At 32.8% G+C, this 15309-nt stretch overlaps 1 protein-coding gene across 2 annotated transcripts in view; it reads right to left on the bottom strand.

Moving 5' to 3' along the window:
- LOC106687271 (glutaminase liver isoform, mitochondrial) overlaps positions 1–15309 on the bottom strand; it is a 36981-nt gene that overhangs the window by 13122 nt on the left and 8550 nt on the right. Inside the window, exons 2-7 of one of the 2 annotated variants that reach the window (XM_014431045.2) lie at positions 13687–13774; positions 10168–10295; positions 4305–4434; positions 4107–4234; positions 2541–2656; positions 3–124 (exon numbers count right to left, since the gene is read on the bottom strand). In XM_014431045.2, coding sequence (XP_014286531.1) covers positions 3–124; positions 2541–2656; positions 4107–4234; positions 4305–4434; positions 10168–10295; positions 13687–13774 — 712 coding nt within the window. The remainder of the gene's footprint in view (positions 1–2; positions 125–2540; positions 2657–4106; positions 4235–4304; positions 4435–10167; positions 10296–13686; positions 13775–15309) is intronic. The other variant, XM_067051483.1, reaches the window with a different exon arrangement.

Below are 15309 nucleotides of genomic sequence, written 5' to 3'. Positions count from 1 at the left end.
ACCTTTAAATATTGTACATAGGCTTCATGAACGAGAGACGCACTTTTGTTTTTGTAGGACAATGCAGTCAACAGTGCACAAAGCATAATTGCTCCAGAGTTTGCCATTGAGTTAAACGGTTTTCCTAAAAAGTAAATAAAATGTTATCATTATGCATTATTATATATAAATATAGTAACATTTAATTATAACAATTTATGTGGGTGTATATATAAAGTTATGATATGACCAGGCATATTGTCGGCTTTAATACTAACTCCCCATATAAACAAACAAAAAATATTATAAGGAGAATCAAGATGTAAAATAAAGTGGTGTTATTTTAGAATATGTGTGTGTTATTTCGCTGTACCCTTTACTGTTTTCCCCAATTCTAAAATCTCATAAGTGGTGCCAAAACTCGGGTCTTTTATTGTTTTTTTTTCCTCATTTTTTCTGTTTCTGATCTCTGGAATTGTTTTTTTTTTTCACAATCTTGCTATGGTATCTTATGCTAATCATGTAGTGAGACCGGTGATTTTAAATATATTAACAAAAAATCCTGTGGCTTCTGTAGTCTCCAGTTCCGGAAATTCCCTCACTACCATAGACTACGTTGATGGTGGCTCATGCAAATGCGCTCTTATTGATAAAAGTACTGGTGATTTTATGGAATCAAAAGAACATTAAAATATACCTAATGACACATTTCTAGATTTTTTTTTAATCATTTATTTATTGTTATTTACAACTGTATAACATATATACAACAAGTAAATTTGCTGTAGGTGAGATAGTGACATGATACAAACATGTGGAGAATCTACCCATTGATAGAACTCCAATAACATTTCTAGAAGAGAAGATCCCGAGACCATCTTCTTTTCAGACGCCTAGGAGGATTATTAGGTAATGAAGGAGAAGCCAGGCTAGAAACAATTGTATTTGGGTGGTTGGAAAGTTTTCCATGGAAGGAATGGTGTCTGGTTTTGGCCAAATTGGTAACATTTGGGACATTTAGGTCATGATGGATGACTTGATTTGTGACAAAATAAGGAGCGTTAAGGATTTTACGAAGGATTTTGGACTGTAAGGATTGGATTAGTGAAGATTTTGATGGTTTAGTGGAGCCCCAAAGCTCAACTCCGTATGTCCAGAAAGGCCTTATAATAGCCATGTAGATCAGTATTTTGTAATGTATTGGCAATTTAGACCGTTTGTCTAGTAAATGTTGTAATAGTCGAAATCGACGAGGAGTTTCCTGCCTTTTCAGTCTTGTATGAGGATTCCATGTCAGTCGTTTGTCGAGATGTAGTCCTAAGTAACGGATCTGTTCGACAGGAATAAATGGGGTATTATTAAAGGATACTGTTGGACAAGATTACGACGGTTTAAGGGTAAGGGTTTACGACGAAGGGTAGATGTGATTTGGTGGGATTTATTGGAATTAATTTTAATCATCCAATTTTGGCAACATTCTTCAAGGGTGGTGATGTGGGATTGGAAGGTTTGGGATGCAATGTAAGGATCATTGTTGACTGACAATAGACATGTGTCATCGGCACACGTGGTGAGCATAGTGTTAAGATGGGTTGGGATGTCAGCTGTGAAAACTGCATAAAGGATAGGACCAAGGATACTACCCTAAGGTACAATTGGCGGATGTTATATAGCAGTCCCGGATGCCAGACTCGATCTACATCAAGGAAGACTCCCGAGCAGTCTATTCCGCGCCACAATGAAGACGAGTACTTCTAGATTAATTAGAATTTGAGAAATATGGCGATGTATTTATAATTGTTTCTTTCAATAGTCATCAAATTTACTAAAACTATAATTTTTAGTTAACATCAGAACATAGGACCTTCGGGACCGCAGTTAGAAAAGGGAAGTGTCGTAATCGGGTAAAAGTTTTGATGATTAGTTTCCAACGAAGTTTTGTGTTTCATAAAGTCATTTTGGGACACTGATCTGTTTTGAAGGTTTGAAAAAGTCCACCTTAGATCAATAAAGTTATAGAAAATTTCTATGAGTCATTCAAGTTCTTTTATTTTAAACAAAAAATCAATGGAAAAGATTCTCGCAGATCTAGCTTAAGGAAAAGGTAAAATTAATTCAGGTGGAGAAAATGCGACAAACATAAAGGACATACTTTTACTTAAAATGTACCACATTCAGCACTATGTTTGATCCAGCTGATATTAGTTGACCTTATATCCTTAGATATTTTCGTAACCCCAAAAATGGTGCACTTCTTAGAATTAGTACTGTACCGATGATAGTGTTTGCATGGATGCTCACTACGGGCTTTAGCAACATTATAAGATTATTTTCTAGCATAGGGGAAGAAAAAAAAAATTTATCTAGCGTTCAGTACATTAAATAAAACTCTATAATGAACATTTTATGCGTAAAAATATTAATCAATAATCAAGTACATGCATAATTTACATTTGGTTTAAAACAGGTATAAATCTACAAACTTATGTGCGGCTTCTTATATAAATTTATATTTAATTCAATTTGAAATTAATTCTTAGTAAAATATTTTTGATTATTACCTCTGAGATTCAATTCTAGAATATTATCGCCAACATTGTTAGGTTGAAAATCTATATATTTGTGAACTGATTCCATTCCAACCGTTTTCAAAACATGTGCCAAAAGAAGCGGTTTGCTAAAAAGTTTAAGTTAGTTGATTTGTTTATTAAATGTAAATATAATTTTATTAATAAAAAGATTTATCAGCACTCTAACACAAATACACACATACATTGATCCTCAAAACGTACTAAATCCAATCTAGTTTTACAATCAAATCTTGCTTTTTGAGCTTCAAACGTAGATAAATCCTTGAATCATGCATATTTTGAGGAATTACAGAAATATTAAAAATTAATCATCGACAGCATAGGAGAGTGGCGATCCTATCGAACAGCCGATATTGTCCAATGCTGAGGGAATATTTACCGTAATGACATTCAGGCAGTAACACATTAAAATTTATACAGCATCCTATGCACGTCCTACACTATAGGTTTTTTAATTTTTTAAGATCCCCTTCCAGGTCATTTTTGACATATGGGGAGATTATCTACAGGTAACCTACCTGTCCGATCCATGTTCAGGGGTTACGTTTTTATTTCGTGGAACCACTAAAGAAATAAAAGCTTGGGGGTCAACAAGCCGGACCCGAACCGGCGCCGCTAATGCCATGAGGCACTCTACTCCCTCAGCTGCAAACGGCACTACACTACAGGCTGAAGTTCATCAACAGTACACATCATAGGAGTAACTTTCTCAGGTAGCCGGAAGGAATAGATGTATGCTGACACAAAGATATCAGCAACACGAATGCGCATAAAGTGATTTTATTACCGCAGTTCACGAAAATAAAGAATCGTTAAATTTCCCACAATTCCGTGGACGCGGATGGTCATAAATAGATAAATTCGGTAAACGTCGCGGTATAAATTTTGGGTTCTGGAAAGTTTTATCGATATCTAGTCCCGAACGTCTTGCTTCTAAATCAGCTTGACTGGTTCCAGTTTGACATAATTGCCATCCAGTAGATACGATGAAGTGATCGAGGAATTTTTAGAAATACCACGTAGTGTAGTATAACTGCAAAAATAATTACCACCAATTTGGTGCAGGCTTTGTTCGTTGTTAGAAGACAGCATAGACCAATTGTGATTAAAATTTAAGTTATTAGTCCCAGAATCTGTGTGATCAGATTTCAAGGACAATTCCACAATCTAAGCATATTCATATCATCGGAAGCCTGGACCCTGATAAGTGCTGAAGAAAAGGAGATCTTGGTCTTCGAAAGAAACATTCTGCGCCGAATTTTTGGCTGTGTCCAGGTAGGCGAGAATTGGAAGCATAACCTCATGTATTGTTTTCTTTAACATACTTAGTGTTATTGTGGTTTCTTTACAGTCACTCAAACATATACTTTTAGAGTGTTCAAATTTTCTAGACACATCAATTATACATTCGATGCAACACAATTAGATTCTTTCATGCATTTTTATAATGGTTATCTATTTCTCAATTAGATTAGTGATTGAAATAATATATTTGACTGAATAAAACCACTTTTAAATGAAACATAAAGTAAATACCATATACTCTGCATTGTAAAAGGATAGTTCGAGTGGCCCATGAATTTCCTTTGCCCATCTATTGAGCATATGGCAACACCCCACGTATTAACATCAACAGTATCCACATCAGGAAATTCATTTGTCGCCTAAAAAGAAAATCAAATTGAAAAGAATTGTACAAATTAAAACTAAGATTTATACATAATAAAACTATACATGGCCTGAAATGTTACTCTGTAGTGATTCATAGATTCCCTCAACAGCTTCTGAGAATTCCGGAAAATCCTCTATTCTCAATCTTTTCATAACACATCCAGTAATAAGTTTTCTTTTGGGCTCAATCAATCTGACAAACATCAAAAAATTGTTTAAAAATTACAACTCTAACATTGAGAGAAACTTGTAATGAATAATAATTCATCAAATAGTGAATATTTTACCGAAAATCTAATAGAAGGAATTGCTTGGGTTGGGAGCGGCCATATTTTGCAAAACATTACTAATAGCTTTAATCAGACATAAAAAGAACAATTCGTTGAAAAAAATACAAGATGAGTTAGATAGGTAGGGTTACATAAGTTGGGGTTTGCTTGAGTATCGCGTTCGGAACTAATTGGGACTAATGTTAGTAAAATGATAATTTTTCAGAGATAGTTAAAGCTTGAATGGAAATTTCGTAAATACAGATCACTCGCTGATACACAGTTTTAATGCTCTCATAGTCCTCTGTAATTAAAAAAAAATGTTTAGCAAATTTACATGTTTAATTTTATTTCAAACAATTGTTTATTAGCTTGAGATTTTTTGTGAAAAAAAAAAAACAAATTTTGAATTTGTTTTCTTAATTTATCGGTTTATTTCCATAATTTAAAATTAAATTATTTATTTCCATAAGTATTTAAACATATTTTTCTATTATATAAACACGTTTTTAGTCAACCTCAAACATGGAACTAAAAAGGATCAGGATGAATGGGCGTATTCTAAATATCAGGGATAGGTGGAAAATTTAGTCCCAAAGGACCATTCATTATGAAAGGCTACGCGACGTCTATTGGATAAACGTGAAAAAATTCCGAGTCTGGTAGACAATGATGAATTCATCACCAGTGACGCCAAAAAAGCTGAAGTGTTCGCTAATTTCTTTGAGAAAACATTCTCCAACACAGAAATAAGCCCGAATTTAGTCACTGATGAAATTGACAAGTATTTAAATCTCCATCTCGCTACAGTTGAGCTCCCACCTAAATTCACGTCCCCAAAAGAAATCATGGACCTGATTAAAAAGCTCAAGGTAAAGGAAAGTTCTGGCCATGATTTGATCCCAGTCATAGTAATCAAAATGTTACCCAGGAAAGCTGTTGTTTTCATCGCGTTAATTTTTAACAGTTGCCTTCGTCTGGATATTTTACTGATATGTAGAAGAAAGCCGAACTCATAATAATTCACAAGCCTGGTAAGAACGCTGAACATATCATCAGATATAGACCTATCAGTTTATTATCCATTTTTGGAAAATTACTGGAATCAATTATTAAAAAAACATGTTAATTCTTTTTTTCAGAGCATCTTAATTATTCCTAATTTTCAATTCGGTTTTCAATAAAGTTATTCCACTTCTCACTAACTGGCAAGACTATCGGAATTTATAATTAGCGGATTCGAAAAAAAGAGATACTCCCTGGTAGCGTTCTTAGATTTCCAACAAGCATTCGATAAGGTCTGGCATCGAGGTCTCGTATATAAACTGAATAAAGCAGGCACTCCAAAATACCTATACAATATTCTGAGCTCATTCCTCAGTGGTCGAAAATTTTCAGACAGAATTAATAACAAACATTCAACTCTTAGACAAATCCATGCCGGTACTCCACAAGGTTCAGTCCTTTCTCCCATTTTGTTCAACGACATCGTCCAGTCCACACACACCTCCATAGCTATGTTCGCTGACGATACATCTGTGTTCTCTCAACATGATGACATAATAATAGCAAGAAATATTTTGCAAAGTCACCTTAATGATCTAGAACAATATTTCACTAAATGGATGATTAGCTTGAACACTGAAAAATGTACTTCAAAAGTTTTTACTCTCCGACGCCGACCAGAACCACGGGATCTAATCCTTAAAGGTAAAAATGTGAAATGGAATCCTGCCAGTGAAACAGTAAGATACCTGGGAATTCACCTAGATCGTCGCCTTACCTGGAATAACCATATCAACATCAAACTAACTCAAACAACAGTTCTTATATTTAAAACAATTCTCAAGCCACTAATGATGTATGGCTGTGAAGTCTGGGGAGCGGCATCCTTTACGAAAAGGAAAAAATTACAATAATTCCAAAACAAAGTCCTAAGTTCGTAAGTTTAATCGCAGTTAATGCTCCTTGGTTCATTAGAAATAGCCAATTGCATCGGGAATTATAAATGGAGTCAATAGAGGATTACATCAAAAAAAGGTTCATGAAATTCCACTCCCAGTTGCCGGCAGTTATAGGGGTTGTGACCTGCAACCTGGGAAACCCAACCTCAACCCGAATACTGAAGCCCAGACTGGTGCAGGACATTCTGTTATAAACTTTAATAAATATAAAATTAATTCATAGTCACACTACCTCAATTGTACTTTTTATTATTACTCATTTTATTTATTCATTATTATTTTTATTTTTTTTTCTATTTTCTTCTCTCATCCCTTTTTCAAATTAACTTGTTTCTTTTCAATATTGGAAAGCAATTGTTTGATTTATTTAAGTGTACAAATATCATTATTTTTGTTATTAATTTTACATTCCTCTTTTATTAAGAAGCATTACTCTTATCTATTTATTTTTTTTTTTTTCTTCTTTTAATAACAACATTGTATATAGTTAGGGGTGTCTTTTGTACGGGACTATACCCTCCTCCCCCCCCATAATCAACTGTTAAAAAAATATATATATAATATTACGGTTATAGGAACCATTTAAGGCCCATACCAGGCCGATCTGGAATAAAATAAAATAAATAATAAATACGTTTTTGGTGATCACGGTGTTATATGGTTTTTCTTTGATGTCCCATGGGTGTATTGGGTTTGATATATGGGGGTAGGTAACAAATTGGGTGAAATCTATTTTACTGCATTTCAAATGCATTATAAGAGGGGAATGAGGAAACTTTGATAAGTAGATTCAGTTTGCTGTCTGATAATGGGGCTCACAAGATTTCTTGATTATAGTCATTAAATTAGTAGTCCTCGGTCGAGTTTGGGACTGTTTATGTGTGTCTTCCACCTTTCTGGATGTCCTGACGGTGTCAGTGTCCTAAGTAATGGGTTCGTACAGTACTGAAGGTTCCCAAAAAATTTGATATGCCTCCTCGATATATATTCTGTCACAGTCGGTAGTTCGATTGTCGTATGTGTTTGCCTTTGCTCTATGAAATGAACTGTGCCTCACGATACGTCTGAGTGTACCTCTCTGAAACTTTTGGCCGAAGTAGGATCTATGTTGGCCATCATTGGCGCTCCGTAGAGTATGGCTGGCCAGGGTCCACATTTTTAAATTACTCATTTAAGATGGAGGGAGAGATTAGGAGAAGTTAGCAAGTGATTAAGCCTGTAAGACTTGGTCCTAACCAGCTTGATCTTCTTATTACAGTGACGAGCTAGTGTCATTTTAATTAAAGTGTAATTCAACTAGTAAATTGAAATACAAATGTTGGGATAAAAACTTATTCAATCAGAACTTCACAATACATACTCAATTACAGGTATTCAATTAGGGCAACAAGCAGTACAGTTAAACGAACAACTGTATAATATGTGAAATGGGGATTACAGGGGGTACTCCCCTCCCTTAGTAATAATAATTTTTTGTTTACATATAAATATTTTTTTTTTAATTTTAAGTAGCGCTTGTTATAGTGATAACATTGTACACCACTAATACTGTATACTTAAACAACATTGTTCCGATGCCGTCTTCTGCTAATAGTTGTCGGATGGATACGTATCCATTTGCTATCAGGCACTATATTCGGCCCAGAGATCTAGTAGAATGTTGTTCACACTTTTCGCAATTCCACACATCGCAATTGATCTTCAATATGGCGCCAAGGAGCCCAACCCATAAATTGTTTTTACATTGTATAGTTTTTCTAAATATTCATTTTCTAATTATTAGTTCTCCTAGGTGTAATCATTCTTAAACTAGTTTTATTTGTTCTCAGATAGACGCTTTTCTTCGGTTTATATATTTTTGTCAATATTATTTTCTTAACTTCATTTTATTAAATACAAATTCTGTTATTGCATTGTAGTCGAAAAAGTATCTGTTGCAAAAAACAATAAATGTTCATCTCCATATATACATCTGCATCATCACTTCTCTTCGCTTCCAATCTGCCTAGAATGATTCGGTTTCTCAATTTAGATTAGATTTGATTTTATTTGTGAAAGACAAAGTCTTCTTCAAATTCATAACATAGTATACAATAATAAAACAAAACCTGAGTCTAGTGCTCCATTACAAAAACAATAAACAAAGATAAAACAAGTTCTCTATAACAAAACAATAAACAAAAAAAAAACAGACTGGAAAATACACAACTATTAACATAATATTCATTACTCCATTATATTTAACTTAAAATAATGAGAATTATTTTAAATAAACGAAAGCGTGATATAAATGAAGATATTAATCGGCTTCACAATTTACATAATATAATAATAGAAAACTATTTACATAATAGAATTTACATGTCATTTACAAGATTAAACTTATTACATACTGTTACAATGTAAATATATAGTCTGTTCAATTTGGTTTCACTATCAATGTTCAATATATTTTCAATGTTTTGTAAGTCACAAGATACGGATATGGGTGGCTTTAAGATGTATTGTCTATTTTCTTTAAAGGTGGAGCAATTTAGGAGGATGTGGTACAAACTATAATTGAAATATCTTTTGCAGAATGGACAGAGTACTATTATATGGGGTGTAATCGTGTAACCATAGAGAGAATACGAAATAATCTTCTGTTAGCCACGTCTCTACGAAACATAACACTGAGTTCCTTCCAATAACTTAACATTCATTAATGGTAAATTTAAATAATTTTTTTAAAACATTTATATTGCACATGATCAGTCTACATTCTTTTTTTGAAAAATATTAACCTTATTGGAAGCCTTGATATGGTTTTGAGACCGAGTGACACTACGAGAAGGCGGTTTCTCAAATTTTGATTAGACTATCGCTAGGGTAAGATATTCAATAAGGTACTTAGTGCTTTTATTGTTGGTATGCATGTCATTCATTCCAGACCATGGCCTACAAAGCATTGTTCCTTAGTATTTAGTTTAGTTGATCATGCTTATTGTTTAGTAACTATGGTTTATTTGTGTTAACTACATTTGATAATATGTACCTCCTACTACTACAAACTCAAAAAATGTCATAGAGATAACTCATAACATTTATATCTCTTATTTAAAAAAAGTATTAATCCAAAATTATTATAACTATTAATCGTGAAAATATTATTAAAAAATAATTGTGATTTTTTCACATGAACAAAAATAAAAATCGCTCTCAATAAAAATCGTTAAATGATTATTAAAAATTTTGATCTGAGTTAATTTTAATTTTTTTTAATTATCGATTTTAAATCCTGGTGATGATTGTAGGAAGATGGTGGTGGCCAAAAAAGGTACAAAAATAGCAGAAAACTATTTATTAATAACCAAGGTTTCACCCCACTTTGCAAGGCTGATTCATAAAAGTAAAATTATTCCTACAATAAAAAATGTAGGTTTCAAGTAAATATTTGTTTAAGAACCTTAGAAATTATAGATTGTAAATCATACGTATAGTTCAGGGATCATATAAAGCGTAATATGAACACAATTCCGAAGCTCATGGATATTATAACATAAAATATTTGTACATTTTTTAGTGAGGGATCCAAGTTTAACATTTTGAGAACTTTTTTTAATAGCCTTCTTAATAAGAAAATCTTGATTTAATTTTAAATTTAATTTAAACTTAGTATTTAAAAAATATATTTGCACAATTATATTGTTTTACTTGTAGAATTCTTCAAATGTCAATGCTACATCTTTGAAACATTCAGTATCGCCAAATTGGTGGCACTTCGTTAAAAACTCGTGGAAACGTTTATCCTTCTCTATAATTATTCCTGCTGCCTTTATTCTCTGCAAAAAGACATCATTACAATTCCATTGTGGGACAATAATAATGGTCCAGTTTATAAAATTTTTGCCAAAACATTCTAAAAATTATACTGGGCTGAAATATCATTATACTAGATCTTCTTAAAATTATACTAGATCTTCTATTTTTTTTTAAAATTTTTGTTTTAATCCTTCTTTTTGCATGGATGTGTTCTGGATGATTTTCGTTGCAGCGATCATTTCTACATACCAACGTTTAATCTGACTGTTTTTTTCCTAATTGAGAAATTTGCCAGATTTTTTTTCCTCAGACCAAAAAATTATTTATCAATAATTAACATCATTGGTACAATACACAATTCAGATCTAATGGAAGTTTCAAAAACGTAAATACATACATGATAATATTTCGGTTCCATAATGATCAAGTGAAATCTCAAAGGTTATTCATAATAGAAAAAGGCCCTCGAGAAGATTAAAAAAATATTCTGGTTTAAGAAACTTGGAAAATAAAATAACTGACAGAAAAAAAGTAAATAAGGGGGTTAAAAAGATGTTTATGCAAAAATAACATTTGTTACAACCATCAGCATCGTTTGCAATACTATGTAAGGATTCTTTTCACTTTGAGTTAACACTTAACAGACCAGACAGTCAAAAATATTGCGAATACCTTAAGCGAACATTTCTAATTTACTTTTTCGTCAAACTCATTATTCTTCTAATAAACATATCATAATTATAATAGAATTCCTAATAAATTTGCCATCAATCATTCAGACACGTTCAACTTTCGCCTTAAGCGCATGACAGCATTTTCAATGAAAAAAAATTAAAATTTTTAAGCTGAATCAGTACTGCTTAAAGTTTTTAGTTCAGCTTATTTTTATGGTTTGTCTCCTCTCAACTAGCCTAGGTCTATAACTGTATCAATAATAAGAAAAGGTAAATAAGAGAACTAATCGACAATCGCCCTAGAACATTTATTTTATATAAGCTGCTAGAAAAATGAACTTCCTCAACAGAAAATATACATCACGCCTTTAGCACAAATAAATCTAACGACAAAGATTAATTAATTACTTGAATAAACACAGAAATTGGAATCCAAATTTCCAATTAGATCTTTATAAACAACTTTTCAAAATGAATGATTGTACATAGTTACATATCTTAACATCTTTTCCAAACATATTCCTTTAAAAAATGGAGTACCTCAGACTAGACTGCCCTAAGCCCTCTTCTTTTTACCTTAGCTACAGTGGATTGTCATCTACGAAACTAGTATTATACAGGCAATCTTATTATTTTTTTCTAGAAAGAAATGATTTATCATTCGTAACATATTTCTTTGACGAATAAACTTTAAATGTTGGTATAGTGCAGTGGTTACCAAATATTTTTTGTCGCGGGTCCCCCCCCAAAAAATTATGAAATAACGTTATCCTTATCCTTATCCTAGGAGTATCCTTAGTGTGGTTGAATGTTTAGGGAAAGAAGAAAAAACAATACAAACAATACAAACTAATACACTGAGATCCACTTTGCATTAACTATTTTAGTTTTTTTTTTTTTCCTTTCCTCCTTTTTTCTTTTAATATTCTGAGAAAGTGGTATTCGTTTGCTGGAACTTTGGCATACTCTTGCAGCACCTCAGGGTGCCGTGGCATTCAATTTGGAAAACAGTGGTCTAATTGCTAGAGGAACTGACTGGAATTAGAGAAACAACTGAAAACTCTGTAGAATCTGAGTGGTACTGAAACTAAAGAAGAACGGGCCGATTGCTAAACATTGGGGATGAAAGAATGCCTGGAAATAATCTCAGCTTGTAATAATTTTTATTTAGGACCTTATAATACCTTAGGAGATTTTTTTTTTAAACAACCCCTCGATATTTTCAGATACACAAGACTCAAAAGTTATCCGATGAGAGTTGCTTTTCGAAGATTATGAATACGGTATTAAATATTTTGAGGAGGTAAGGATGAAGCTTGCTGACAGCTTATGCAATTTTTTTGTGGTTCCTTTTCTTATCACATCTTATTCGTATCGCGAGCTCGTTTCAGAGAAACATGAGTATGACATTTATCATATCACTGAAGGTGACGCATCTTTATTCACCCGACACTTCGTCGGGTCCTCAGATAACAGAATCCTTATCGTAGACAAGGCCAAAGAACTGTCGACGTAGAGAGAAATGAGATCATCATTAGAAATGATGGAACATATTAAATGTAAGGGAATTAATATATTGTGGAAGTTATAAGGGAACTGAAAACAAAAATTTGAAGAAGAATGGAATACTCCTTTTAAACCAACACAAATTTTCAATCAAAACAGAGAAAGATTGAGAGATAAATTTTAGAAAATATCCAAAACCCAACGCAACCTTTGGAAGCTACTATCTGAGAAACATTGCACTAAAAGCAAAACTAACTAATAATAATGCCTTTGTAACAAAGTGACCGAAATCTTCAATGAAAAAATTTTCGTTTTGTATAAGAAACAAATAAGAGGACCCTAATATATTAGAAATCAGTATATTTCATATTTTACATATCCCAAAACATATATATAGACTCTAATATGTTGGAATTAAAAAACTTACAATAAATCGATGTGGGAGCATGCGATCTGATAATCGATAGCATATTCCGAAACATAAAAATAGATCCTCATATATTAGAAATCAGAAAAACTAAAATAAATCGATAGCATTTCTGGTTTCTACTTCTTAAGTCCTCTTCTATGTACTTTAATATTTTCGGTTTCTGCTTCTTAAGAGACATGTAAGAGGACCCTATTGTATTAGGAATCAGAAAAGTTTATATAAATCGATCAAAGTCAGCAAAGAACATAAATAAACAAAAAAAATATTTATTATTGCCGACGATCCGACCTGAGTTTCAGGTCTGGACAGAAGAATCATTGATGAAAGAAGCAGTCGAAGTTTGATGAGAAGTGACAGGTTGAGTTGAATAAGTCTACAGAGAGCTAGAGTTGAAGAATTCCAATTAGAAAGGATCTTTCGCTGAGTAAAATTTGAAAAAAATTATTATTAAACTCTTTCAAATAAGTAAATGACAAATATACCACATTTCATCCTTTAAATCAAATCATCACTCTTATCCTATGTGCCATCTGGTAGAGTTAATCTCAGTTAAAAAGGCAGTGGTCCACGGATATTGTGCTTCATCAATAATGGAAATTTTAGATTAAGACCCTCACTATAACGTAAGTCATACTAAGAACAGCGACATAACATTTGCTTGATGATTAGCAGAAAATTTGCAAGTATGTTATAAATAAATAATAAAATATGACTGGCACACTGTAAAGTACTCGAACCGAAGTAAGCCTTTTATCTCATGCCCTGTTATAAAATATAATATAGATCATAACTTTGAAATACCTGGAGTAACTTATTCAGTGGCACCCTATTTTCTTCAGTTTTAAGTTGAGTATACATCAAATTGATAACTTGATCTTTTTTCAACAGTCTGAAAAATAAAAATAAATATAAAATAGTTAATTGGGAAACTGTTTTAAATCAGATATGTAACTCTAGTGTTTGTAATTGTAGTTTAAAAAGTATCTATACGGTTGAAGTTATGGATACTTATGTATTAGTTCGTCGGAAAGATATGGTCCATTAGCTCACACATACATACCTTATTCATATTAATATTTAAATAGCATTATTTTCCTTCATTTTTAAAGGTTTATTTCACACAACGAATAATGAAAATAATTTTTTTTCTTACCTCCTGGAGCAAAGAAAAGGCATTTACAAATATATATATACATATATACAGATACCAGCTATTTCATTTTCTTGTTTTGTCTGGATGGCATTATAAGAATGGTTGCCGGGTCCGCTGAAGGCGGTGTCAACAATGATGGCATATGTTTGCATGGATGCTCACTAGGAATAGGGAGGGGCTATTCCTGTTGTTGGTGTTGAAGTGATGACTTCAGGCTGCAGAGCCAGAAGTCCCTCCCAAGGTGAGGACGTCGACCAATGGGACAGTGCTTTGCCACCTCCGGGGTCCTGGTGGCCACCTCTCTGAACAGCGGGTTAGCACATGCCTTCAGGCCATTAAAAAACTTGATGATATGAACTCCAGCTCCCCTCTGCACTGTATATAGATAGCACTGTTCCAGGCTCTTTGGAGTGAAGTTCCTCGGACTATACACCGAAGAACTAACAGTTTTTTTGTTTTTTTTTATGTTTAATGACTAAATTTTAAATGTTACTTTTAAATTAATGATAAGGAATTCCAAATAAATGTCAAATAAAACTAATCGTGTTATTTTGATAGAGATAGCAATATTGTTCTAAATAAAAATAAGTTTCATAAGGGTTTCAAACACCAGAACCGTTCGGCATTGGTCAAGTCTCTTCCCACCCCTCTAAATTTATAAGTGAATTACGTCAGTAGTAGGTAGTAGCCTATGAATTCCGGCACAGACGGGAGTTGGAGCTCCTCACAATACAATAAAATTACCTCGCTGTATTAATTAAATATCATGAGAAATGGGTCTTGATATGGATATCGAAAAAGCGCTCAGGAGTTGAATATGAATATGAATATGAATCACGGTTATGTAGGAATTTACGCAGAAGTTCTTAAATCGAACTTGAAATTATTATATAGTTGCTGTTCTGCAAGTTCTGCCGCATTAAAACAGATGAAAAAAAAAGTTACTATCACTTAACAGGTCGGGTTTGAAACAAGGAAATATTTTATCACCTATTTGATTTAATCTAGGACTAGAATACGTCATTAAAATTGTGATGAATACCAAAACTTTAGGTGGTTAAATACTGGTGCTTGGGTGGGCTGATGATTTGGTATTATTGGGGGAGGCCAAGGGAACTATAGATCTAAATACAACCGCGTCAATACACTCCGGTAAGGAACTAGGTTTTGAAATAAATACGTATAAAACATATTTTATTTATTTTATACCAAATCGGCCGGGTGGGCCTTACATGGTTGATATAACCGTTACATTATATATATATATATAT

The sequence above is a fragment of the Halyomorpha halys genome, unplaced genomic scaffold (assembly GCF_000696795.3).
Source record: "Halyomorpha halys isolate HHAL.00 unplaced genomic scaffold, Hhal_1.1 Scaffold940.1, whole genome shotgun sequence".
Classification (NCBI taxonomy): Eukaryota; Metazoa; Arthropoda; class Insecta; order Hemiptera; family Pentatomidae; genus Halyomorpha; species Halyomorpha halys.
This window is presented reverse-complemented; position numbering and strand designations above follow the sequence as displayed.